Source organism: Lonchura striata, chromosome 12, assembly GCF_046129695.1.
Source record: "Lonchura striata isolate bLonStr1 chromosome 12, bLonStr1.mat, whole genome shotgun sequence".
NCBI lineage: Eukaryota > Metazoa > Chordata > Aves > Passeriformes > Estrildidae > Lonchura > Lonchura striata.
Genome location: NC_134614.1, coordinates 7,122,840 through 7,150,769, shown reverse-complemented (window position 1 = coordinate 7,150,769; position 27,930 = coordinate 7,122,840). Strand labels below are relative to the sequence as shown.

At 42.7% G+C, this 27,930-nt stretch overlaps 1 protein-coding gene across 2 annotated transcripts; it reads left to right on the top strand.

Moving 5' to 3' along the window:
- The first annotated feature begins 2,569 nt into the window (after positions 1 to 2,569).
- On the top strand, positions 2,570 to 27,918 carry SHISA5 (shisa family member 5). Of its 2 annotated transcripts, XM_021529186.2 has the most exons (6): positions 2,570 to 2,644; positions 7,611 to 7,688; positions 8,841 to 8,897; positions 22,172 to 22,287; positions 22,590 to 22,808; positions 24,861 to 27,918. In XM_021529186.2, exons 2-6 carry the CDS (start codon positions 7,663 to 7,665, stop codon positions 24,935 to 24,937), a joined length of 495 nt encoding a protein of 164 aa, XP_021384861.1. In that variant the 5' UTR covers positions 2,570 to 2,644; positions 7,611 to 7,662; the 3' UTR covers positions 24,938 to 27,918. The 2 variants fall into 2 exon arrangements, with proteins under 2 accessions (XP_021384861.1, XP_021384862.1); XM_021529187.2 differs by lacking the exons at positions 2,570 to 2,644; positions 7,611 to 7,688; positions 8,841 to 8,897 and adding an exon at positions 10,287 to 10,346.
- The last annotated feature ends 12 nt before the right edge of the window (positions 27,919 to 27,930 follow it).

The following is a 27,930-nucleotide window of genomic DNA, read 5'->3' as shown; positions in this document are numbered from 1 at the left end:
CGCCGAGACGCGAAGCTCTCGGCCGTGGGGGTGGGCAAGCGGCCAAGGCCAGCCCGCACGAGGGAGGCCAGGGTAGGTGCTGCCGACCCCCAGGGAGACAACGACCCCAGAACCCGCACGATGCCCTTGGAGAGGGAGGAGGAGGAGGAGGAAGCCGACACATGAGCGTGGAGCCTCTCAGTGCACTTAATTCTGCCTGTGGAGTGGGATCAGGGCCAGTACTGGAGGACAGTCCACAGCAGGTCCTGTGGCAGTGTCCAGGCTGGCTGTGGCGATTCTGGGTCTGGCATTGTAAATGGGAGAAGTCTTGGATCCACATGTGCCCAGGGAGCATGGACTGGAGCATCTGACACTTTCAAGATAGAAACATAGATTCACAGAATGATTTAGGCTGTAAGGAACTTGAAAAATAATCTAATTCCACCTCCCTGCCATGGGCAGGGACACCTCCCATGAGACCAGGTTGCTCCAAACCACATCCAGTCTGGCCTTGAACACTTCCAGGGATGGAGAAGTCACAGTTTCTCTGGGCAACTTGTGCCAGGGCCTCACCACCCCCACAGCTTGCTGGCACCCAGCTCCAGCAGCCCCAGCACCACCAGCCAGCTACCATCAGGGTCTTCTTGTGTCTCCCCAGATCCAGAAGATGTCCAGCACCCCTGGGCCCATGTGGATGCAATACTGCTCCAACCTGCAGTGTTGGGCCCAGAATCCCCACAGGCAGCCCAGATGCCACTGCAGGACCTGCCAAGCACTGTGCTCCAGTTCTGGCCCTGGACCCCACTTCACCAGCACAATAAAGTGCACTGGGAGGCTCTCTTAGGCCTGACAAAAGTATCTGGCCACAGGACCATTACACTGGGTCACTGGGTACAAAATGCTCTCTGTCGTAAAGTTTGACCTTGTGTGGCTTCTCCTTGCTATTAAACCCAGGCCTCTTGCAGCAGACTCATCGAAATATAAAGGTTTCTGCCTGAGAAACAATAAGTTTGCAGTCTTTTTCTCTCCTAAGTTATGGGGAAATCACAACACCACAGAATTCAGTCACTCTTTCCATCTTAACACCAGACCCTGGGGCACCATGAAGCTGTAGACTTGCTGAACAATTCACTCATGGAAAGCAACAGAATTTCTCCACTTCTGTCAATGTTTACTTGTGTGCAAATACGACAACAACCTACTTGATACAGTTCTTGAGCTCACATACAACCTTCAGGTTAGGTATGGAAAACAATCCACAATTCACACATGCATTTGGTTATAGCATTGGTGGAGCTCAAGAAATAGCCTTTTCCTAGAAACTACCTTGGGAAAGCTCTTGAATTTGGCAGATCCTCCTAGTCACAAGTCTGGACCTACCCAAGATTTTGGCATACACTGCACCTGTAATCTAAGTCATGGTCAAGAAACTGTTCTGGCTCTTCAGCTGGATCCAAACAGAAGAAGAATTTGCCTGACATAAACAAGGGATTCTGTGTGGAAGAGGCCTGTGCCAGCCTCTGGATTGCTGACTATTTACCTCTGTCAATGCTCCCAAGTCATCTCCTAACACACCTGAGGTTTCTCTCCTGTGAGCAAGAGATTCTGCAATATACTAGGAAGCAGGTAGGGTAGGGGAAACTGAAACCTCTCCTTGAGATGCCTTCTGGAAGGCCTCAGAGGATGTCTTGTGAAGGAAAAAAGGCAACCAAAGGGAAGTACGGAGCAGAGGCCATTTACCCTCAGAAACTGAGAAGAGGGCTGCTTCATCAATCCTGCTGTAGCACTGTTTTGATCCAGAGGCAGGAGCTGTCCCTAGGGGAAGACAGACGACAGTAGGTATGGGCTCAGGTGGAGTACCCAGGCAGCCAGAACCTTTCCTCAGCCAGTATCAGACAATGCCTGGACAACAATCAGACAATGGCTCAGGTACAACCAGAATAGGGAAAAGGAATTTGAAATCCAGCCTTGAAGAATTGAGGTCTGAAATGCAACTCAGGATCAGGATAGAAACCTGAACTTCCCAGAAGTCCGACAATAGGAGGTGTGTGACGCTGCTGGGAGTGACTGCTTCCTTCAGCTCCTGCCTTTAGAGTGTTCCCAGTGATCCTCTTTTACCAGTCACCTTCCAAGCCAAACTCTGGTACTTGGGATTTTCTCACCAGCCTTTCTGTATTTTGCTTGGCCTTCCAAGGCTAGGGCATGACATAACTGCATTAGCTAGATGCTGACAGAAGCGATTCATTCACGGAACAAGCACTTTGGCAAGCCTGGATGTGGCATTTGTTGTCATGGTGGTGATCAGTCACAGGTTGGAGTCGATGATCTTCAGAGGACTTTTCCAACCTAAATTATTCAGTGATATTGCGATGAGGTGTTCCCTCAGGGAGAAAGAAACCGTCAAGCAACAGCGTCGGGGAACAGGAGCCGCAGCCGGAGGAACGGAGAACAGAGATCGGGAAGCGCGGAATGGGGAACTGAGACCGGGGGTCGGGGGCCGCCTCAGCGCTGTCCCGTGCCGGGCCCGCCCCGTCCCGCCCGCTGCCCCTGCCGCGTCCCGCGGGCCGCCCCCTCCCTGCGCGCCCGGGGCGCGGCCGCCCTCCAGCGCTGTGTGGGGGTGGGCTCGGCCTCGGCCTCCTCCGCCTCCTCCTGCTGCCGGCGGCCGGTGAGCGCGGGAAGGTGCGGGAGCGGGGGGCTCCGGCGTGGCTTTCGGAGGCCGAGATCACATCCCCCGGGGAGGCCCGGTCGAAGCTCCCGGCGTGGGGAGCCCCAGGCTGTGAGCTCAGCACTCTCAGCTCTGCCGCCTGTGCCGGGGCGGGGGCTGAGGAACGCGTGGTGTTGGGGACACGGGAGCCGTGGTGTTGGGGGACGCGGGAGCCGTGGTGTTGGGGGCTGAGGAGCCGTGGTGCTGGGGGCTGAGGAGCCGTGGTGTTGGGGGCTGAGGAGCCGTGGTGTTGGGGGCTGAGGAGCCGTGGTGTTGGGGGCTGAGGAGCCGTGGTGCCGGGGGCACGGGAGCCGTGGTGTTTGGGACACGGGAGCTGTGGCGTTGGGGGCTGAGGAGCCGTGGTGTTGGGGGCTGAGGAGCCGTGGTGTTGGGGGCTGAGGAGCCGTGGTGCCGGGGGCACGGGAGCCGTGGTGTTTGGGACACGGGGAGCCGTGGTGCTGGGGGCTGAGGAGCCGTGGTGTTGGGGGACACGGGAGCCGTGGTGTTTGGGACACGGGAGCTGTGGCGTTGGGGGCTGAGGAGCCGTGGTGTTGGGGGCTGAGGAGCCGTGGTGTTGGGGGGCTCGGGAGCCGTGGTGTTTGGGACACGGGAGCCGTGGCGTTGGGGGCTGAGGAGCCGTGGCGTTTGGGACACGGGAGCCGTGGCGTTTGGGGCTGAGGAGCCGTGGTGTTTGGGACACGGGAGCCGTGGTGTTTGGGGCTGAGGAGCCGTGGTGTTTGGGGCTGAGGAGCCGTGGTGTTTGGGACACGGGAGCCGTGGTGTTTGGGACACGGGAGCCGTGGTGTTTGGGGCTGAGGAGCCGTGGCGCCGGGGACACGCGGTCCCGGCGGCGGCGGGAAGTGCCCGCACAGGCACAGCTGTTTTGGGGCGGAGTTGGGTTCGCTGAGGGAAAAGTTTTGCTGAAGTTCGGTGGGTTTGTGCTGAGCCGTGGTGTCGGCCAGCAGGGGCTGCGAGACCCCATCTGATGATAGGGCCTGTTGGTAACTAAGGTATTGCAATGATGTACTAAAGTGGCTGCGGGTTATTCTTGAAGCATCCAGTCAAAAACCTTCACTTTTTCACCCCCAATACAGTACATTCTACCATTTTACTGGAAGATAATAGAAGCACTCTGAGGTGTTAAGTGGTGATATCACATAAACAACATACTTATGTAAGCTTGTTTGATGACTGAGTTCATACATAAAATTCTATTATTGATAATTTTTTTTTCAGCAGCCCAATCTGTTGCTATTTTGTTGTGCTTAGAGGATGGACCATGTGGTCTTCCCCAGCTTTGTTAGAAAGAGCAGATGTGATCATAGAACTTAGCTGGTGAGGTCTCAGAGAAGGAGAAGCACTCTTTGTATTTTATATATCAGTGGTATCACTTGATCAGAGAGATCAAATTCTGCACAAATCTGTGCAGAAAAGTTGCTTGTGATACACAAGAAGACATTGACTTGGTCAGAGTAATCCAGGATCCCAGTTTGTTGGGGGGCTGAGCTGAAATCAGTGTGGCTGATGTAGTCAGAGTTTTATCTGTAAGTACTTCAAGGTATGAGCACTAGAAAAAGGATTCTTTAAGCTGACTCACTGCGCAGGTGCTATAGCTGTAACTGTATGCAAGTTGCTCTTGAATAAATAGGGGTGGAAGTTGGTATTTATTGCAGTGATTGGGGACTGGGTGGGGAGAGTTTGGCAGCTCTGCTCTTGAGATGGAATTTGGTCAGCCTTTAAAGGTTTTGTGTGGTACTGATGGTGTGAAATTACCACGCTGATGCCCTCCAGGATAGGAGGAACCCGTCTAACTGGATTGTGTTGGGTTCGGACTGTACCTGTTCTCAGGTGATTCAAATAATTAAACCATCAGAAGACCAGCTGGGGAAAAAAGTGCCATCAGATGATCAGTCGATGAGCTGGAGTTGAGGAAGAGTCTCATGGATGCCACAGGGGATGGAAGAAGAGAGGAACAAAGTAGAGGCACCAAATTATTCTTTAGTGTGCTCGGCCCTTGGTCGCTCAGCTCAGCCACCTAAGAACTGGCCTAGACCTTTGGTTTGCCTTGCTATTTTATTGTGCTGCAGTAGTACAATTGTGAGATAAAGGGAGGAATTTTGTTGGTTGCCTTGCTGTGTAATTTCACAAAGTATTTTGGAGTTGTGTTATGGGTAAAAATTGACCCAGCCAAATTAAAAATGAAAAAACAATTTTATTATAGCAGTCGAATTCTATCTGAGCCAGCCACAAAGAAGAGGACAGTGCCGAGTCTGGGCTTGGTGCTGGGTGAGACACAGGTTTGACTGCTCCAGCAGAGGGTCTCCTATGCCACACACCACCCTCCCAGTACGAGTGCTTCTTATAGGGATTGATTTGCTTGAGGCCGGAATTTCAGCAGTCAGCCTTTTCTTTCCATTCAAAGTCCCATATATTCATAAAGTCTCTTTTTTAATGTGTTGAGCTGAACAATCCAGTGTCCAGGAGCGATGGGCACTCCTGATGGAGTTGTGGGAACATAGTATTAAGATGTATCCCCCTGGATGGTTCCAGTGATTCCAATCTTGGGTCATTGCCGAGACTATCATAGCTGGGAGCTCCTGGATCACCTTGAGAAACGACCCATCTCCAGACAGGCTACATGTATTAACTTGTAAATGAGGTTTTATTGGGAGCCATTTTCCACATATGTGGGACAATCCCCAGTGCCGACTTGTACATCTTCTTAATAATATCAAATATTGCATACATATCACTACCGGTGCAAATTATCTTTATTACATATAACAGCTGTTATTTTTAGCTACCTGTCATTTCCTTGTTAAGGATAGAGGAAGGAGGGAGGAATCAGGTGGCATTAGGTGTCTGCAGAAGAAAATTTTGATCGACCATGTATAAGCATATGTAAAGCTGTAAAATGTACTGTGCTGTGGGTACAGAAGTTCCTTTCGCTTTCTGTTTAATGACCCTCCATGTTTAAACTCTTAGAAGATTTTTGTTTTTCTTTTTATAGTTGGCTGTGATACCTAAATATTTTTATATTTTTATATATTTTTCATGTATTTGCAACATTGTAGGCTGTTGATACAAAGTTCTAACTTCTAGTACTTTTCCTGTCCTCCTTCATAGTTTACCAAACCCTTACTAATACATTCTTGAAATTCTGTTTAGTCTTGCCTTTAGCCTAGCAAGGACACTTTGTTTTGCAGCTTATATCATAGACACAGTACACAGTAAAGTGTAGGATAAAAAAGAATTGGGGGCAGCTCCAATGGGGCAGAACCCAGGGAGAAATGACCTAATCAGCTGCTCTTCTAACTGGACAATATTTGATAGGTATACTGATCAACCTTATAAAAATACAGAAATACTGTATTGTGTGTGCATATCACCATATTGTTCACCATTAAGGCTGTCAGTTTAAGACTTGCATTTATATTATCATCACTGTTTGGAAAAGGTTTGTGTTTTATTCCAGGCAACAGTATTCAGGTATTTTTTGATGCCATGGAGTGAAGACTGAATTTTCAGATGTTGAAGTCAATTTAAATATTGTCTTTGCCTCTTTTTGTTTGCTTTCTCTTAACACCTACTTCTGAAGGATTTTGAGTTTTTTTGGATGGAGTGTGGTTTAGGAGCAAGATATCAGGCTATGCTTTGATAGGAAGGAAAATGATAAATAGAAACCAGCTGCAGCATTTGTCACTAAAAAATTAAGTGATGTCCTTTTTGGGAAATGATTTTTGCTTAAGCTTTGAGAAGTATTTTTTGTGGCAGTTAAAAGCTTTTAATATGTGATGCTGATGGTGCAGTTACACTGGCTTGGAAGGGCAAAGAGAGAAAAAAGCCAGTCTCTTAAGGAATGCAGTTCTGACAGGTGTGGGATATTCCCTAAGGGAGCCATTCTGGTACATGAACATCCCTATTGATTGCTACTGGAGCTGCACCAGGTGATGCTTGCAGTGGGAATGCTACTGGACTGATTTTAGTTCTAAGATTCTGTTGTATGACATCTCTGTTTTGTGCAATGGATGATCAGGATTAGGATTTTCTTTGAAGTAAACAAAGCAGCAGGTACAAATAACCAAGTCTCTCGGAAATCCCAACCTGCAGTGAATGCTGTGGTGTTGTATCTTTTTCATCAAGTCAAATCTCTAGGAAAGTGTAACATTTTATTCTAACTGATTTTAGGGCCTTTTGGTATTTTTAACCGTTTTGGCAATTCATGTTGCTTTTTGAGTTTTTACAGTAATTTGGTAGCTACTATCAGATATAGTGAAGAAAGTAACACCAGCATCTCATATTTTCATGCAGTTTAGTGCTTACAGAGGTGCTTGATGAAGATGAGATAATCTGTGTGTAAGAAGTATTTGCCCTTGCTGTACACAAAAGGAAATACTTGGTTTGTAAGACCTGACCCAAGTACTTTCAGCATATTTGAATGTTAACTTAGGTGGTCTGATTGGGATGAGAAGAAAGACTTTGCGTGATTATATTGTAACTCTTCTCAGTTCTGGGTGAGGATTGTCAGGCATATACTGGTTGTTTTGGCAAAGTACAACTTGCAGAATCCTGTCCTGATTTCTGCTGTGGATCTTGTCTGGATCGATACTGCTTCTCTAATGTATTCCTAAAATTTGATGAACAAAAATTCCAGTGCAATCAGCTTAATGTAAGTTATGGGGCAAACTGAATGTATACAACACATTACAATTCTGTCATCAAATGACAAAAACACGCTGTTGAATGGTTAAATCTTCCTAAAGGACCTTTCTCTTTTAGATCTGTATCAGATTTGTCAGGGATCAACATTAATGCTTGTTACTTACCTGTAGAAAGGGAATAATGAGATGGATAAATTAATACATGAACTGATATGTGTCTTCTTGATAATTTTCAAATACTTACACTCTGTTTAATTTTTCTGAAGATCTTCTGATGCAGAAGACCCTCTGGAAGCTGTAAAGAAGATCACCGAGGAAATGAGGAAACTCACATCCACCAACTGGTTGGGATGAAGCTTTAATATGCTTTTTTTTACCTTTGTGGGAGGGCTTCAAGGCCTGATACAATATGCTTTGATGTTTGTTAAAATGATGGTCATTGTCAGTATCACTATATCATGTGGAAAGTCCTTGTCATTGAAAGCTTAACTTCACACTTTAGGATGCTCAAGGACACCAGACAGGTACCACTGGTACCTGCTCCACATGGAGAAAGGCATCCCAAAGGAGCAGAGAGGACACACTAAAACCAGCTATTGTGGAGTTATTACTGTAGTGACAGAGTGGATAATGTGGCAAATTGCCAGGTTTGCTGTGGAGAATGAATGAGGCTGGTTGAGCACAAACTTAGCTGAACCACTTGCTTATCTTGCATCTGGCTCAGGCAGGGCTTAACACTGAAGGATGTCTGGGGTGAAACACTGGCCTGAGCTTGATGTTGTCTCTGTGAAGCACAGAAGAGCACCCACATTCCTGCAGGGAAAGCAAGCATCACTCACTCCCCTTTACCCAGGCATAAGAGGACTTGTTCAACATACAGATCTGTTCCTTGGAGGCCATGACGATGTGCAGTAGTAGTGTGGGAGCAAAGACTGTCAGAGATCCTTACCCAGGTGGAGGAGGGAGTGACACTGAAATGTCACACTTCTTTTCTGCCTTTGGTTCAGTTTGAAGGTAACAGAAACCCTCAGAAAACTGGTGCTTTGTTTTCTCCACGTGGAGGATGAGAATATGGCCCCACTTGGTGGACAAATTGCTGTGCTTGCTCCTCTCTCCTCCCCAAAGCAGGGATGCCTGTGTCAGAGCATATCTGAGTAAAACTAAGCTTAGTTAATGGTGAAGGTGAGCTTAGTAAAATGCTGTATTTGTTGATTTTTGTTGTTAATCACTGTCTAGTTACTTGGGGATAATGCAGTAAATGCATTTATCTACAGCTGCTCCAAATCTATGTATGGTCTGTTTGGTTTTGGATTTTGCAAAACTGCCTTGGGAGAGTGCTGTCAGGCTATTGTCAAATCCATACATTTAGCACCACAGGCAACAAAAAGAATTTCTCATTTTAGTGTACATTACCTTTCATAAGCACTTGAAACTTAGCTAGGTAACTTGAATAAATGATAAATTCAAATTTTTTGAGATTAATTCACTTGTTACAGGATCTCCGACACGGATATTTTTGAGGATCCCGATGATTTCGGCTTTTCTGGCCTCAGGTAAGCCATGCAAGCTTTTAAAATGGGATTTGTGTAGAGATTCTTCATTGTGTAATCAGGATGTGTAGACCTGGCAGTGCTGGATTAACAGTTGGACTCAGTGATCTTAAGGATCTTTCCCAGCCTAAATAATTCCATGATTCTGTGCTGCTAGAATACAAAAATAGAAATACTAATTTGTGTGTTAAGAATGTGGAGCACTCAAAATTGTGTGTGTTGAAAGAAGGAGAGACATGAGGAAGAAGCTGGATATTGCTATTTAGACCATAACAGTCTCTTTATATAATAATCTGCATCCTCCCTGCTGAATAGGAGGTTGAAGCATTGGCACAGAATCACAGAACAGCTGGGGTTGGAAGGGTCTCTGGAGATCCAGAGGACCTCTGGAGGCAGGGTCAGCTGGAGCAGGTAACATAGGAATGTGTCCAGGTGTGCCTTGAATGTCTCAAGACGGGAGACTCCATGCACTCTCTGGGCAGCCTTTTCCAGTACTCTGCCATTCTTAACATAAAGAAGTTCTTCCTCATGATGAGGTAGGACATCCTCTGTTTTAGTTTATGGCCATTTCTCTGTGCTTTGTAGTCTCAGAGAATCCATAGTGGCTCTGGAAGAAAATCTGCTTTTGTTTGAAGTATCTCCTTGGTGTTCTAGCATCTTTTGCAGTTAGTTTCTATCAATGTTTCTCCATCTGTTTCAAACTTGGGAAGAAGTGAATTCCTTTAAGCCTATATTGGTGATGACAGGAGTCCTGCTGTAAAAAAATGTGCCAGTTTTTCACAGTGCAAAAGGTGATGAAGAGAGGGCAGGGATTAATCACAGAATGTTACAGGGTTGGAATGGACGTTAAGGATGATCTATTCCCAGCCTCCCCCTGCCGTGTCCAAGGACACATGTCCCACTTACTGAAGGCCCATTCAACCTGGCCTTGAACACTGTCAGGATAGCAGTTCTGTTGGCAGCCTGTTCTAGTGCATCACCACCTTCACAGTAAAAAACTTTCTTCCTAATAGCCAACTTAAATTTCCCCTCTTTCAATTTGTATCCATTACTCCCTGTCCTGTCACTCTAGTTCCTGACAAAGAGCCCCTCTCCGGTTCCCTGCAGCTCCTTCAGACACTGGAGGGTGCTGGGAGGTGTCCACACAACCTTCTCTTCTCCAGGCTGAACAGCCCCAGCTGTGCCAGCCTGTCTCCTTAGGGAAGGTGCTCCAGCCCTCCTATCGACATCATGGCTTTCCCTGGACTCGCTCCAACACTTCCGCATCCTTCCTGTGCTGGGGCCGCCCGAGCTGGCGCAGCTCTGGCTGATGGATGTCTGTCTCTGCGTGGGTTTGGGCGATCGGGAGCGCGGCGGCGGCGCTGGGGCTCCCCTTTAAGGGGCGGTGCGGGCGCCGTGACGTGCGCGGGGCCGGGCGGCGGGCGCGGGGTGAGCGGCGGCGGCGAGCATGGGGTAAGCGCGGCGGGGCTCGGGGGGGCTCGGACAGGACCCGACAGCTGCAGGGGGAACCCGACAGCTGCAGGGGGAACCCGCCCGGCCTTCCCGGAACCTCTGGCGGAGCGGGTTCAGTACCGGCTGCGAGCGGGGCCGTACGAGCGGCATCGCCCGCGGGGGCGGCGGGCGGGGGTCGGGGCCGGCGGAGCCCCCGAGCTGTGTAAGTCCAGGCACATCTTTACCTGCGGGGGAGGAAGGAGCCGCGCTAAAGGCAATAGGCACTGGCATGGTGGTGTGAATGGGGTACCTGGATGTCTTGGAGCCGTGGTCTCTTTTGGCGAGGTCTCTTCGACAAGGAGGAGGATTTAATGTAACAAATGTTTTGGAGGAGGGATGCCCCTTCTCAGGTAGGGTGATCTTCTGTCTTCAGATGTGTGGTTCCGGTACAGCAAGCATGAGCCTTATCTTGAAGTCAGGGCTTCCTCTTTGTAAATGGCAGAAAAAAAACATTTAGGAAGGAGCAGTTAAATTGTTTTAATTATCTTTGTTTTCAGCTGTGGAATATTTAAAAAGAGAACCATGAATGTCTCAGCTTGAGAAGATAGGTGACTTCTCCTTTCCTTTTCAATTACATTGCAGCTTTAAAAAAAGTGTTGTGCAACGGCCTAGACTTGACATCAAACTTACTTTCTTGTTAGGCAATTTTATTAGAAAGGTGGTAATTACTCACAGGAATACTGTCCTTGAAAAGCCACCTGGATATGACTGGAGGAAAACCACATCTCAGGACTTTCCAAAATTACTTATGACTGAGCTGTCCTATTTCAATACTGGGTGTTTCAATACTGGGAATTGTAGTGAATGACACAGTCTGTGACTGCAGCCAGTGGGACACCAAGTAGGTTTTTGTTTAGTTACATACAGTGCCCGGGGTTTTGTGTTGTGTATGTTGAGGTTTCTATGCTTTTTTAACCAAGTAGAAAGCTGAATTCCTTCTAGAAGAGTTGCCCTGCTTCCTTGCCTGCAAGGTATACTCCACCCTCTCTCTCGGTGCCAATTTCTTTTAAAAGGCAGGTTTTGCCTTATTTCTTGATGACTATGTTAGTTTAATTCTTCACTGTGTGGAGAGAAAGACTGATTCAGTTAGAATATTTCTTTGTATCTCCAGTAAGATAAGCATTCTCTTTGAACAGTTTGTAACATGTCAGGAAACAGAAAGGGCAACTTTAGTGCCCTGTTCTTTCTTAGGAGTTGCAAATATTACTTTGACACTGCCCTTGAGAAGGAGGTGATGATTTCCTGGCTTTATGGGTCAGAAAGTGTTTAGTTCCCCATTCTTGAATCAGGCTGATTTCTAGGTTGAATTACCACCCTGGCACACTGCTCACAAATCCTCTCTTTTTAAGAGAACTTCCCCTTTCTGAGGGCAAGACACAAACTACCTGTGGATTTGCCACTGGACTCTGGTCTGGGTGTTTCTTCTCCCTGCTTGGAAGTCCTGCCACAATTACACCCTAATTCTAAGGGGCAGGGTTAGGGAAGGGCTACGGGTGGAATGTTTGTTTATTCTTTGTTGTCTTGCCCAGCTGAACAATTTCTAGTTTGCTTGTACTTTTGCTTTTTGCTGCATTTATTGTAGGCCTTCTGCAGAAGTGCAAGCAAAGCACCAGTTTTCATTAGGTTTCGTTTTAGTATCATCCTTTGCTATTAATGTCTTCCTGCATTTCTATTGAGTACCAGATGCTGTTGAGGTAGGCGTGCATTTTGGGCAATCCTTTTAAGTGTATTTCACATTGCAAGAGGTCCATACACACAAATTGCACTCCATTGGAGTGTGTTAATAATGCACTTCTAAGTACTTGAAAGCATTTTGCTTCCCAGAATGCTGCATTTGGAAGCAAATGTAAGCATTCTAGGAAAATTATAAAAGTCAAGGTTAACTCAGATTCAGGCCTTTTGCTTTGTTGATCAGTCCTTAAAGTTCACATGGAACTTTTAAGTCAGGGTGTAGGCATAGGTTTCATACTGCTGAACTTGATACATTTGTCACCATTTTTCCTTGACCATAAGTGATTTTTCCAATTTCTGCTGCTAGTGAATGCGTTGTGGCAAAGGTTTACTACTGGAAGGTGTTTCAGGATTTTTCCCCCCCATTTTAATTGGATTACTGACTTTTCCCATGTTTTACTCTGGTTTCAAAGATGGATTGTGAGTAATAAGGTTAATTTAGTTGGTTCCCCCTTTTCATTCTGCTATATGTAGTATTCTTATTTTAAGAAACTGTGCAAAAAGCAGAGCACTGATTCACCAGGACAGAACTTGTTATTATTTTCATTGGTAATATGATTACTTAGCCTTGGTATGCCAATTTTCCAATAGTGATCCTTACTGGAAAAGGAAATTAGATGACTCATATCCACAATTCAACTAATTGTGAAGTATTTGAGTGTTTAAGGAGGTGGAGCAATTCAGAACATCTGTATCAGAGTTATAGAAGAAAATAATGTAGTTGGAGCAGCTGATACTGGGCTTTTTCTAATTGGAAACAAAACTTCACATACACAGTTAATTTGGCTCTGTTTCTGAATTAATTTCTGCCTGTAAGTTACAGCAGATTGTGTAACAGGTACAGTAATGCTTGAGGAAAGCTATTCCTCCTTATGAGAAGGGGAGGCAGAATGTCCATCCTCCTGGAAAGTTTTGGCCGGCAGAGACAGACCAGCCTTGTTGAATGGGGATGTGCTCATTTGGGGTTTGAGCCATGTGTTGTCTTGTGGCTTCCTTGTCCTTTTGTGATACAGAGAAAATCCATGCCTGGTTGAAATGTGGCATCTGCAACAGGCTGCTGCAGGCTAACCTGGCAAAACCAGCATATTTCTAACAGTGAAAGATATGGTTATCCCGATTTTCTTTGTCTGGTTTAGATATTTTCAAGCCTATATTTTCTCCACAGACAAGGTCAAAAATGCTGTGATATTGAACTGTGCCCAGTTTCTCCTGCTCTGCTATCATTAACAGGGACTCCAGTTCACATATTCTGGTGTTTTGGATACTCCAGGATCTGTAATAGGTTGCCAGTGGTAAGAAAATAAATAATGAAGATAATTACAGAATTGTTAGGGTTGGAAGGAGCCTCTGGAGATCATCTAGTCCAGCCCCCCGCTCCAAGGCAGGGTCACCTGGAGCAAGTTACATGGGAATGTGTCCAGGTGGGTGTGGAATGTTTCCAGAGGGAGGACTCTGTGAAAATTGGAAAAAAAACTTCTAGAAATGTAAGCAGTCTCTGTTTAATGAGCAGAGGATTTCTTTTCCAGTGTTGGTCCTTGATATTTCCTGTAATAAATGGGTTAAACTGCATACAGCCCATTCTGTGAGGCTCATGTTCAAGCACAGGCTAATCTCACCAAGGAATGTAAGCTTTTTGCCTGGAAACAATCGAGACTTGGATTTGAAGCTACTTAAAGAAATGTTTTAGGCTTTTTACTAGCCTGAAGAGTAAACATCAACTTGCACAATTAGCACTGGTAACTTGCATTGCATTTGGTTTTGTGTTTTCACTGTGTTCTTGCCGAAAAAGCTGCTTGAAGGTGGCAGACAGTTATGAGTTGTGGTCTCTGCTGCTATAGGCACTTAGGTTTCATTTCCTCAGGAGCCAGGCAGGAAGGAGAGGTTGAAAAATGCTGCCCTGGCACATGAGGCAGATGGGCATGGCTGGGTTAGCATGCCCTGCTCACCACAGAGGGCTGTGTGACAGCAACAGACAACCTGAGCATACAAACACACAGCAGGATTGATCACTTGGATTTTGTTCAGGAATTAATTTTCCTGTGGCTATGTGCTTCATTGACTTGTAGGTACCTGCCATGGTAGAGTGTTCCCTCTAGCTGTGAGTTTTGCTGTGCCTCTGCGTAACTCTGAAAACAGTAAATTTTTAACATACAAGCTGACTCTGGAGAGAGGTTTCAGGCAGAGTAGCCCTCAGAAAGGGATCTTATAGCTCAAGAAACAGAGAATTCTTTAAAAACGTGTTTAAAAGATCATTATGGCTATTTGTTAGGATCTGTAAAAATTTGAGCATGTGAGTTCCAAAGGTAGCTCCAGCTCTGCTTTTTTGTATACTGCCATGAAAAAGCCATGGCCTGAGATGTAGCTGGATATATTTGCCACAGATTGTGTTTGTAGATGTATTATGGGAGGAGAATACCCTCAAATTGGCCGGCCTTTTAAAACTGCAGCTGTAGGATCTTCTGTGAAATGGACAAATTAGTTAAATTTCAGGAAATTACCAATTGTGTAGAGATTGGCCTTTTGACAAAATATTTGTTTCCAAAACATTTTATACCATTCATTTTTGATGTGATACACCTCTGTTTTTATTTATGATCTCTGGGTCTCAATTCCACAATTCCACTGAGAGGTAAACTTAAAAACCACTTTTTTTTTTTTTTTGTTTTTTTTTTTTTGTTTTTTTTTTTTGTTTTTTTTAGGATGTGAAATGCATTAGTCATCAAAGTCACTTTTGTGACTCTTTTGGTGAAGATCTCATTAATAATCAATTCCATTTAGAAGAGGTAGTGGTTGGCCAGATGTGACCTCTGCTGCAGTGGTCTGTTCTTGTTTGTACAGTGTTAAATTTTCCTTGATCCTTGTGCTGGATGAGTAATATTCCAGAAGAGAAGGGGAATGTGGGGCAGTCAGTTCATAGTAGTACAGGATAATTAATTTATGTAATTTAAACATGGCTTCTGTCTGAACACAGTGTTTGGAAATTTTATATATGGGATGATGCATGAGTAATGTGGGTAAAGAAAAAGGTGTGTTTCCTGTAAAAGCTGGGTTATAAGGCAGGCAAAGCAGGTGGGTGTAACCTAGTCCAAACTTCCTTTTACTGCAGTTCCAGTGTGTTTGGCAATTCATACATCAGGTTTCAATTTGCCAAGAAAAAAATAATACTTTAACTCTTTGGCCAAGTTGGTTTCCAATTAGTTGCTTAAATCTGCTTCTAGAATTAGTATGATATTGGCAGTAGCAAATTAATAATATTGCAATTTTTGTGTATTTGAAGTTTATTGAAATTTTTTTGTAGCACTTAGTTGTTTTTTTGTTTCGTTTGGGTTTTTTTCAGTTAAACTTGTTCTGTTAATTCAGTTAACCATCTAAGAAAAATCCTTCCCATTGCCAAATTTGAATTTGGGTGTGGGGGGAACATCCTGTGTCCTTGAAGTGGGTGGTAGGAAGGGAACTAACTCATGTTGTTTGCCTTAAATATCTGTCATCATTCGACATTATCTTTTTGCCACTAAAGGAACATTTAAAATTTATTTACCAATTACAGAAGCAAATGCCTTTAGTTGTGTTTAAGGACAGTTTGTATGCTGAGGGTCCAGTGGACTGAAAATTATCTGGGGGCCTGCATGAAGCTGAAGTGTTAATTCTTGCACAGTGATGAAAGACTTCAGTCCCTCTGAATGCAGCCTTGGCTTTTCCCCTTATGTGCATATTTTAATGTATCAGTTACTTATAGCAATAACTCTGTTTTCTACAAAGTGTACAATAATAGATTTCCTGGCAAACTTCACCAGAAAATTGTATTTTTAGTATGTATTACAAAGATATTTATATAAATAGACATATTTAGTACAAGTGCACTCTTTAAGGACCAAGAAGAGATGCTTGTATACATATTCCATAATAACCTGTTGGATCAGGGTGTCAGATGTCTGAGTATGACCACAAACTCCAGGAAGCTGCCTCCCTGCCACTTTCTCATAAAGGCTGCTTAAGAACATGTTGTGCTAAACATGTTATTTTTTAAAAAAATATAATTTAAAAAATGTAAATGTAATATTAAAAAACAGTAGTTACCTTTATTTCCAGTAGGTCTTTGTGTATAAAATTGAAGTTTATTATTTTGGGCTTAAAGTAATCCACATCAGATTCCTATTTGAACAAACAGCTAAAGGCTCCATTCAGCACATATTTAGGAAACTTCCTCCCATAAGACTCTTGCCTTTTCTTTTTCTATAGCACTCTGGCAGTTGTGGAGTTTCTTGCTTCCCATGGCATTATTTTAGCTCGTTTCTCAGGCCAGGGCTGGGTCCCTGGGCTGTGCTCAGCTGTGGGTTCTGGGGGATGCAGCTCAGGGCTGTTGGTACTGCAGGTAAACAAAGCGGTTGTTTTGCTGGGGCTCCTGTTGCAAACTCTCCTTTTGGGAGTACCCAGAAAGAGTTATGGAAAGTAGTGCTGAGTTTTAGGGGTTTTTATTTAATATGTGTTCCTGCTAGAGTAGTTTGCAATTAATGATAGCTTGAGCTGCTGCTGCTCTGAGGGGTTAGTCAAAATAAAGTGAAACCCTTTTCACACTACATGAGATATTAATTAAGGGACTGTAGGTGGGCAGAACCCCAGAGAGACACTCTGAAGTGCTAATTGAGTTTACATTTGTCTGAAACACCAGATAGCACAATCTCAATCCACACTTCGCTGCATTGCAGAGCTCTAAAATGACTTTGCAGTTACTCAAACATGCCAGTCTGATGAAGCAACTAAGATTTTGCGAAGTTGAAGCCATGTTGCTCAGTCTGAGTCTTAGGCTGCCTGTTGCCTACCACAAGAACCACTTAGAAACTTCCTGATCATGTAGAGATCCTGTTCTGGGGAGGTGGCCAAGGCTGCACCAGCAATTAATGTGATTGCACCTGGACTAGAAAGCTTAACTGTGCTGTATATTCTGATTGTCTGCTTGTGCTGAAGCTCCTGGCTGTGCTAAATTAGGCTGGTCCCTCTTGCAAGTGTTAAAATCAGGCTAATGCTTTCCTGTGAGTTTGCTTTCCGAGTAATAGGAAATTTTTTCATTTACTCTTTAGGAAAGTGGTCCTTATGTTTTGAATTTTTATGCTAAAACATTAAACTGAGTAACTGTGTTTCTAGTAAAGTTGTAAAACCTAATCCTTCTGAAAGGCTCTTGGGAATTAATATTGCTTTTTTTTTTTTTTTTTTTAAGAAAAAGGATTATTTTCCCGCTAAACTTCACAGGCAGTATGTGGCATTGTATGGTTGTGACTGAAATGTTCGTTAAGCATCTCTCTCTGGGGACTTGTTTGGTCATGCCCTACACCTGAGTCAGGGCAAACTTGGATGTTTACCATTCCATCATGTTTCTGGGAAATGGATCCTTTTCTGGAGCAGTAAGGAATGACATGCATATACTCAATTTTTAATTTTACTTTTAGGAATGGCCTGAATTATCTTTTGAAGTCTTTCCAGACCACCCTGTGTTACAGCTATAACTCATTAATTGTAAATGTTTGTTTTTATAAGCAGCAGTGCTTTTGAAAAGAGCCTTGTCAATGTGTTTCTCAAAGCATAGAACAAATCTTGGAATAGATTAAAACTTGCACAATAAAAGGGCTGCTTAAACGAATTTTTCGTAACTAGGTGGTCTCATTGTTCATTTGGAGACTTTTTTCTGTTTTAAGACAAAATTTCTAGTGTGTCCTACTCACATGAAGGCACAGATATGTGAAAACTTCCTTTGTATCAGCTTACAAAGTGTTACTGACTTAAGTGAGTTTATTAAGAGTTTAAAATACATTGTTGGAATCGAAACTTTGCTATTTGAAAATGCTTTAAATAAATTCTACATTTTTTTTCCATTTGACTGTTCAAAATCAACATCTCTAATATGAACAACTGCCTTGAGAATTAACTTCTACAAATATTATTATTTATATCCTGGCCTTGGTTCTCAAGTTTTAAGATGTCCATTGAATTCAATCCTGAAAGGGGTAAAATAGGCAAGTAATTCCCTTTATGTGAGGTGATAAATATTTTGAATAATTAGACAGCTTTAAAGGTGAGTCTGTGAGACATTCTCATTACACATACACTTCAGTGCTTTCCAAGGGTGAGAGGATAGGGGTGGAAGTGGAGGTAGGGCAAGGCAGGAGAGAGGAGGTGGTAGGAAAGGGCAGGACATTATCTCTCCATTTTTACTAAATGGAGTAAATCTCTCCATATTTGCTTTCCCTTACATTTGCTGAGAAGTTGTAGTTTGTCACTGCTGCAGTTAAACTTCGGTTAGGTTTGATTTTGATTTTGTTTTTTATGAAATCATTGGTAAAAGTTCACTTTTCTGTGAAGAGAGAGAAGCAGGAAATGTCAGTGAATGAGCTCAAGCTGTTTATAACTGTGCTTTATTTAGACTATGGTATATATATAACGTGGGAGTCTGGAAACCTGAATTGTGACTGACGCCAGCCGAGCACTCTGAGCTGGTGCTGTGGCCACCCTGATTTCTGCACTCAGACGTTTGTTTGCAGAATCCAGGGGTCAGGTGTGCTTTTGGTTTTGGTTGGCTTTTGTTTTCTCATGGTTAACCATTCAGGGGAAGAATCTGTAAGCAGCAATCCCTCATGTTTGTTCTTTTTCATTTATGTACAATGCTAAGGGTAATTAAATTATCATTTAATGTGAATATGGCTTTTCCCAAGTATTTTAAAGCCCTCTAGGCAGATTCATCAGGTGAAAGCAATCAAATTAAGCAATTTTTGTGTAAGAAGAGCGCACACTGGAAGAGTCTTGATACAGTGCCTGGAATGTGTTGTCTCCTGAAAGTTAGAAGATTCACTGAGTAATGTATGTTGAGCACCATTCTGACTTCACTTGACTATCATCCCTTAGTGGAAGCCTTCCTGCAACTTTTTCAGTAGTGGGATATCACTTAAATTCTCAAGAAGTGCTCAGTCAGTACTCCTTGGGCAAGTAAAAAAGACATTTTTACAGAAAGGTAGTGACTGACCATGCAGAAATTCTGAAAGAGTATTGATAGTTTTGATTGTCAACAAAAATACTTAGAAAACAATTTATTTTTGAAGAACTCCAGTGTTGAAAGAGAGTGTTGATTACATGAATTACAAGTTCACAGGACTTACTGTTTTTGCTGTAACTGTCTCCCTGCTTTGTGCTGTTCTAAAACATTAACCTGCAAGAGCCCAAGCACTGGCAGGAAAATTACCTGCTGTGAAGTAGGTGATAAAAATGCCCGGCAGTAATCAGTTGTTACACTCCTTAAAGAACTGTGAGAAGAGCCAACTCCTCTCTGTTATTTTACTTGCGGGATTGTCTCTGAAAGCTTGTAATTTTGGTCTGCAGCAGTCAGACAGTGTTTCAGTGGGTAGGAGTGGATCACAGTGTTTGCACACACAAACACAGAACTCTAACCTATATACTTGACACACCTGCACTTCAAACATGTGTCTCCATTTAACTCTTCAAAAGATGGGTGCAAAATGTCCTTGTGTCGTGGTTGTGTCATTTTGCCAAGGACACAAGTGATGCAAGTGCACAGGGCGTCTCTAACAACTTGGTGAAGATGAGGACATGGTGTGTTGGTTTTTTAGCGTTGCTTTTGTTGCGTTCCTTATTAGAGGTAGCAAATAGGAGATACCTGCTCCATTGAGCAGAAAACTTTATTAAAAATAAACAAATGGAGGCCATGGTTGGTGTTTTTATCTGTTGATGGCCATCAGCTTGGCTGCAGATGGGCTTGTGCTGTTTTCTCATATCAGAAATTAATTTAGTTGTGAAAGATAAGGGGGCTGTACCAGTTTCCTGCTGCGCTTGGTAATTTATGATAAGTAAATATTTCTCCACTTTATCTCAGTTTTTGTGGTATCTTTGATTCTGCCCAGCCTTTGCTAAAGTTCTATGAAGTTTGTTGTCTGTACAAATGAAGAATTTTAGTTGTCTTTGTCAGTCCTAATTTCTTTCCTTGACACAAGAATTTCTTTCTTTAGCATAGTTCACTACAAAAAAGGTGTTTTTCCTTTACTGGGGTAAAAACCCGAGGAAGTACCTAGAAGACTTCTTTACTTTGTCTCTACTACTATTGCTGGAGAGTGACTGTGTATAATGGAAGGAATGTCAGCTTCCCTAGTGAGAGAGCTCTTTCAGGGTTGGTCCAGAAGTGGAAACAAGAGGAAGGAAAAAAGCTCCACAGAAAGTATCAGAAATTGCAGTTTACATTTTTTGTCCTGCAGTTTCTGAAGGTGTTAGTTTGTCACAGGTATTCTTGCTGTTTGTTGAGAACACTGGAATCAGGATCATAATTCAGTGTATGAATTGAGTGCAGTTCTCTCTCTTCTCTTGAAATCAGATTTGTATTTTGCTTTTTACACCAGGCTTGAAAGAAATGGGATTTTTTGGATGATGATGAGCTGGCTGTGAACTTACTGTGCTGAAGTGAAGCTAGTGTTCATGAAGATTAGAGGCCACTTAAAAGCTGGGTGTTTAGAAGTGTGTGTTTAGGTTAGCATCTCAAAAATGTTCTGTGCAAATAAATGGGGCAAAACATGCATGTATTCTTCAACACATTATTTTCACCTTTACATCCTGTGGTTGTGCTGCAGTAATCCATTTATTTTCCTGGCAGTGTTTCTGACATGGTTCCTGTGAGTTCAGGAGGTTGCAGCAGTTCCTGCTTCCTGTATCCCATTCAGTACTTCATGGCTGTATCCATAGTGCTGTATTTAGTGCTTCACAAAATCAGTGCTCAAGTCAGATACAGCTACAGTTTCATAAAATCGTTGTTTTGAAAGAGATTTGATTCAAGCTTTTTCTTCTAGCTTTTGCAGAAACAAAATAAAACTGATGCACCCTCATTGAAGGGGAAAGAATGCATTTTAAATTTATCCTTTTTTATTTATCAGTGCTCAGCTTACTAAGGGTTAAGTTGCTCTAGAGGACACTGAGGTGAGGTCTTTTAAATCTGGGCTAGGGATAAAGCATTTTGCAATTCTTTTTGTCAGTGATTTTACCTTCCAGTGTCACTGATACTCAAATGCAATTTTCACATTTGGTGGGTGTTTGGTAGCGAAGTGAAAATTGCTGGATGCTGTGGAGATTTTTTTTTTTGTTGTTGTTTAAAGCTGTTAACAGGAAACTGAGCAGGGGAAAAAAACCAAAGAGAACTCTGTAGCCAAAATCTCTACCAACAAACAAAAACAGGATGGATGTGAAACTGGCTCTCTGGTCATTATTTTAGAGCTTGTTGTTCTTTAAAACTGATTTCCTGCAATTGTTACTAAAACTGATGCATGGTGTGTTTTCTAAGAAATAAGAGTGCTGGAGACTGGCTTCCATGAAAGATGGGCTTTATTGATTTCAGACAGTAGGAAACAGATAATTTCAATTAGCACTTTAAAGGGAATTGTCACTGGCTTTGCTCTGATACTTTTTCTTCCCTGGGTGGTAAATAGAACTTGTAAAGCTTCGAGAAGTAACTGTTTTTTTGCCTCCATCATTTGGTGCTCATTACAGAAGTCAAAGCTGTTGTAATCTCTGGTCTTCCCATAATAAATTTGGGAGTTTTAGGCAGTGTTTCTATATCCCATAATCTAGCCTGGCATACTTGCTGTTGCAGAAAAGTCATGATTTCAGTTCTTCCTAACTGTGCGAAACATGGATTCTAAAATACCTGTTTACAGTGGCCAAGGAACCTGCCAAGAATGATTGTTTTGAGTTTGGGACTGGGAAGTCTTAGGGAATGTGGAAGAATGCTGTCACCCTGACAGATGGGCTGCTTCATTTTGGGCATGCTCTGAACCTGTGTGTTCACCCTAAAAGAACAATAGTCACAGACTAAAATGAGTGGGACCAAAGACCCCTTGTCAGGGGTGGTTCAGCTTCCCCTGGCTTAGCAGACCTGACCACCTGCAGCATTGCCTTGCACAGTTGTTTTTTTAGTCCAATAAATACTGAGAGATTGGAGGTAGAGCAATGTGTTTGCCGCAGGTTTGGTTAGGGAATGACTCTTACCAATGCTGGTGGTCTCTGTCTTGCAGTTTTGGAGCCATTACTGCCATTGGAGTTACTGTTTTTGCAGTAATTGTCATTACTATTATTCTGTGCCTCACCTGTTCCTGTTGCTGTTTGTACAAAGCATGTCGAAGACCACGGCGTAAGTAGCTCTAAGTTTATTTTCTTTTTCACATCTTTGAAGAGGATTTTTTTTAATTCCTCATGTAAAATTGTGTTTCTATAAGAGGTGAAAATACTCTGCTCAGAAGTTGCAATACCTAAATACTAAAAATAAGCATTTAAGCCACTTCGGAATGTGAAGTTGCAGAGGGATGTTTTAGAATATTTTCTGAGCATTTAAAAGTTCTCTTCCATCCCACCATGTGGGGGAGTCTGGGAGTCATTTGGGGTTTTTGTTTAGGGACCACCAGCATTAACCACGTTCCTTTTCCTTGCTTGTAGCTGTGGTGACCACCACTGCCACCACGACAGTGGTTCACTCTGCCTATCCCCAGCAACCAGCAGTGCCACCCAGCTACCCAGCAGGTCCATACCAAGGCTACCAGCCCGTGGCTGTGCAGCCCCAGCCGGGGATGCCAGCGGCTCCGTACCCTGCTCAGTACCCTCCCCCTTACCCCATGCAGCCAGCAGGACCCCCAGCTTACCATGAAACTGTGGCAGGTAAGGCAGCACCAAGTGCTTCTTCATCTCCTAAACAGCTAAAGAGACAGCTGCTCTGGAGAAAATCTTATGTTATTTGCATTTATTATTTTCTGTGGTTATGTTAATGCAAATGTAAACAAATTATGTAAAACTCAGGTTGTGGTGGATGCTGCTATTCACTCTGGTGGAAATTTCCCTATCACTGTGTTAAGCATTGCCAGAGGAGGTGTGAGCTGGAGCTGTACTGGCAAGGTTTGGCAATGTGTGGGACTGTCAGCAGATCCAGTAGAATGCTTTACTAATTCAGCTGACATTTAATATTAAAATCAAAGTCAATTAACATACATATATATGTATACATGAGTTGGTTGTTTCCCCGTTCCCTTTCTAATCTAATATCTGTGAGCTCTATTCTATAAGAGCATGTAGTGACAGGACAAGGGGGAATGGATTTAAACTAAAGGACAGCAAATTTAGATTAGTTATTAGGAAAAAATAAATTGTTTAATGTATGGTTTGTGAGGCCCTGGCACAAGTTGGCCAGAGAAGCTATGGACACATCTCTAGAAGTGTCCAGGGTCAGTTTGGGTGGAGCTCTGAACACCCTGGTCTCATGGAAGGTGTCCCTGCCCATGACAAAGGGATTGGAAGGAGAAGTCTCTTGACAACTTGCAGGTAGAATTATCAGAATCATTTTTGTTTCAGCTTTCCTTCTTTCACAGCATTGTTTTCATGCAGCCTTATTGTTGCAATGACTAATTCCCACTTTTGCTAGTAATAGCTGTTCTCTGAACAATTGGCTCCAGACTGCTCAGAGGGGCCAAAACTAGGCTTTTATCTGTACGATTTTCAAGTTCTCTTACAAACCTCACTGGTCATCCTTTTAAGTAACAAAGTATAGTCCTGACTAGTAGATAATGCTCTTAGAAAGTAACTTCTAGGACAACTTTAATATAAAATGGCTTTTCATGGTGTGAAAGATTTGCAAACAGTTAGAAATTTTACATTACTAATGTGCAAACCAGCCCCACATGTGAAAACACTGACTTGGCAGGACTGTTGACTATTTTTTCTGTTATAAATGCCAAAGAAACTGTGGGTTTTACAGGATTATGCCAAAGTGCTTTGGCTTCATCTTTTTCATATGAGGGAGACAATAAATTAGTCATTTCACTTTTGCTCGCTCGTTTCTTAGTTTTAAAACAGTTGTTTTGTTTTGGGTTTTTTTGTTTGTTTTTTTTTTTTTTTTCTGGGAACATCCTAAAGCACTTTCCATGTTGGCAGTTGAAAATGCCTCACAGTGAGAGTTCTTTCCTGTTAACCAAGGAGCAGGCTGTTAATTAGGTCACATGCCAGGAGAGAATACCTGCTCTGCCACACAGGAGCTAAACCCACTCACTTTACAAGATCAGCAGAAGATAACTACACTTGCACTTTCAAGGGATCTGATCAGGTGCTACTTGAACAAACTTGTGCTGTTGGACAGAGCTGAAAATGGAGATGCCACTTGAGAGCAGCATTTCTCAGAACAGTAGAAAATAAGGATCTATTCCAAGGGATGCACATCTGGTATAGAAGTCAAACTCTTTCATGTGCTCAGTAGTAGTGGGATATTTTTTCCCTATTATTTTACTTCCTTAATTAATTTTTTGACACTTCACAGGAAAACATTTTCCCTGCAGGAATCCTAAGATGATTTCTCTAGTACTTTTACCAGTATTTTTTTTTCTCAGCACACTTTCAGGTATATACTCTTGTATGTGCACCCCTTACTTCCACTGACTTTTTTGGAGCCAGATTTGTTCCTTTTTTTCAGACTAGATTCTCCCCTAAAGGCTGCTCATGTACACTCAGCATCAAAAAAGCCCCAAAGGCAACAAGAACAAAAGTTTTTGTTCTTGCTCTTCTGAAATGCAGATGTCTTATGAGTGACCACAAGCTGTTTTCAAGTCCAATTAAGATTCTGGCTAAGTTAAACATCTTAACTGTGTGCTCAAAACAGATCTTGCCATTTTATATAAAATTTGTACATTTTACAAATTTGTTTTTTCTTGTGTTTTGCTTTTGCAGCTGGTGCTGGAGCCCCTTACCCCACCCAGCCCCCTTACAACCCTGCTTACGTGGATCCTCAGAAGCCCACCTATTGAAAAGCTCTTCTGCTGTGCTTCTGCATACAAAATATAATTTTGTTCTGTTTACACTATGTACCTATACTATATTTTTCTGGAAGACAACCATCTTTTGTTTAAGTAGAGTGAAAATCAATTCAGTATCTTCTTTTTTTTAATGCTCCAAGGAAGGAGTATTTTTCTTGCAGAAGTTAATTTATACCTCAAGCAAATAAAAAAAGAGATTTTGCTCTAGATACAATGAGAGAAGCGGGAAGAAAGTATTTCAGAAATACAGAACCACAATGCCATTTTCTGTACAATAATTTTGAGAGGAATGGTCTAATACGAATATTGTCAAATACCCAAAGCTGTAGCAATCTTTTGCACAGTATTAAAATGTAAAAACTTAACCTCTAAGAAACTACCTGATACATGTTATGTAAGTTCTGCCTGTTTTGAAGCTACTATTGTTAGGTAAGCTACCATTTAATACATTTCATTTATCATTCAAAAGGGAATTCTCCTGTTTTGCAACATATTTACCTTTGGTAAGGGATAGTAAACCATGTTTAATTAGTTCTAAATAGCATGAGTTTGTTATTTCCTTGTTTTCTATCCCAATTTTAAGGTTTATAAACTGTGCCTCCATAAGGTGTTATAGCTAGAAATCAACAGACTTGCTGCCACTTAAAGGACCAAATAGATCAAAAGCTGAAACCCTGAAAATTATTCATAAAAATTATTGGATGAGTATTTCTTGTTCAGGTAGTATTGGACAAGCTTACTTCAGCCATCTGTTGTTGATGAGTTTGGAATTAAAATCAGCCTCTTAATCACATGTTAAGCAGAGGTACCTTGGCAGCATTCATTCCTGCCTCATCACAGAGAAGGAATTCTTTTACAAGAGGGATGGGATGTCAGCAGAAAATTGAGGTTTTCAAATGCTCAGGGTTTTTCCACTGTCTCTAGTGGGAGCTATAGGTGGCAGGAACCTAAGAATTGCAGACCTTTAGAAATCCAGTCTGCACTGGAGTAACAATGTGCAGAGTGAGGGGCCACAGTGGGCATTAAACCTCCCTTTTGTCTTCAACATTCCCATAAAGCTGAGCAGAAAATGAGAAATCAGGCAAAGAAAGGATTTGGTCACAGCCAGGTAATATATTTTTAAGAAGGTAATGCTTTCAGTCATGAAACATCTTGAGACATCCTCATGACTGTTAATGCTGCTGGGGCTTTAGGCTTTATGAATCTTTCATTGCTCAAACAAATAAGGTGGGGGGTTTCTCACTGTCCTCAACAATTCTGTCTTTTCCAACATTGAAATGCAATTTGTTGTTAATCCTCATAGAACTATGTAGTTATTTGCATGTATCACTGTGACATAATTGGTGAAAGCATTTTAACATATCTTTTATACTGATTATATTTTTTAGAGAGGCCATTGAGCCATTTGTCCTGTGATTCTACATTTGGGGTATATTATCATTTGGTGCATTGTTTTACCTCACAGAGTAGATGGAAATTGCTGCTCTCAAAGGCAGCCTTGTTCCTTTTCCTCATTTTTTGAGTCTATTTCTTAACTATTCCAATTCTTTTCTTAAGAAAGTTTTCAGGGCATTTCAGAAGAACATTGCTGAAAGTTTTTACACTGGGGTTCATGACAGCCTGTGCCCCTCTGTTAACACATTTCTGAGTGTTGAAGTTAGTAGCATGATATGGTGCCAAGAGGCACTTACAGGGCATGTATCCATGTATCCTGTGTCTGTGTGTTCCTCCTCTTTCCTGCCTTGTCAGCTGAGGAATTGGGCAAAGCTTCATTAAACTGTCAGATGTTACATGGGATGAAACAAAAAAAAAGGATGGTGTCTCCTGTATGGAGGAGGAAGTATTGCCTTAGAAATCTGGAATGTTTCTGTGGGAGAGCACTGAGTAACTGCAGAAATAAATCCTGTTCTACAGATCCTACCCCTGGTGTTTATTCATGGAGAAAGAGGGCAGAGATTGTTCCAGCAGCTTCGTTAGCCTGTGTAGAGCCAGGCCAGGGAAAGCACAGGTACAGCATCCAGTGTGGGGCTTCCTGAGGTTATTACTGTGTCCTGCTCTTCCTGTCCCCCACCTGGTGTGAGTGACAAAGGGAGCAGCTCATGGCAGTCACAGTGTCATGTTTGGGTTGTGAGAGAAATCTGCAGTTTCATGGCAGGATGGCTCAGCCATTATCCTTGAGGAGATGGGAGGAAAGTAAAATGGCAGCAATAACAGACTTTCCCAAATACAAGGTTTTGGGGTGGAGGCTGTACAGAACAAACAGATAGTCCTGCATTGCCACTGCTCTGTGCGTGGTGGTGGGAGATGAGGGGTAGGGTTAAGGAGCCTGAAAATTGACACCTTTCCATCAGTGGGTATGTATGAATGATGACTATATACAAGTGAAGAGATGAGTCATTAATGTACAAGGAATTGCCTTAGCAGTACTAATTCAGTTACCAAACTTACTGAAAGAAAATGGTCCAGCTCACAATTAATCAGATTGTGATTAACTTCTTACTGTTAGTGCATTAATCATCATTAACAATGAGGTGTAGGACCAAATTTTATTTGGCTCTTGCCTGGCAGCCTTGTTGAAGCTTGTTTTCAAATACTGATGAGAATGGGATGGTTACAGAAAAGATGGAGATGATCCATAAGTTTTCAGTTTAAGCACTGCTGATGTGTCAGTCCCAGTAGCTGTTGCCTTCATGTCCCATTGTTCTCCACAGTGCTCTAGGGAGTGGGGAGGGAGCTGAGAATTTAAATGGTGATATATCTCATTCTTTTTTTTTAATTCTGTAAGTGCCTTTGTTTCAGAAATGTTTTGTGAAATTAAAGACAGTAGAATATTGAATTTACTAGATAACCATTGTTGCTTTTGTTACATACTGTAACCTCGCTTTCTATGTTGTTTGTAGGTTAAACATAAGTATTCAAACCAAATGGCATAAACTCTATGCACCTTTGTAATAAATTCAGTGTTTGAAGTACATTCTGTCCAC

Excerpts from the sequence above, each read along its gene's own strand:
- SHISA5 (XM_021529186.2), top strand. The coding sequence starts at position 7,663 with ATGAGGAAACTCACATCCACCAACTG. Across the intron at positions 7,689-8,840 it reads AAACTCACATCCACCAACTG|GATCTCCGACACGGATATTT; the intron begins GTTGGGATGAAG and ends CACTTGTTACAG. Across the intron at positions 22,809-24,860 it reads TTACCATGAAACTGTGGCAG|CTGGTGCTGGAGCCCCTTAC; the intron begins GTAAGGCAGCAC and ends TTGCTTTTGCAG.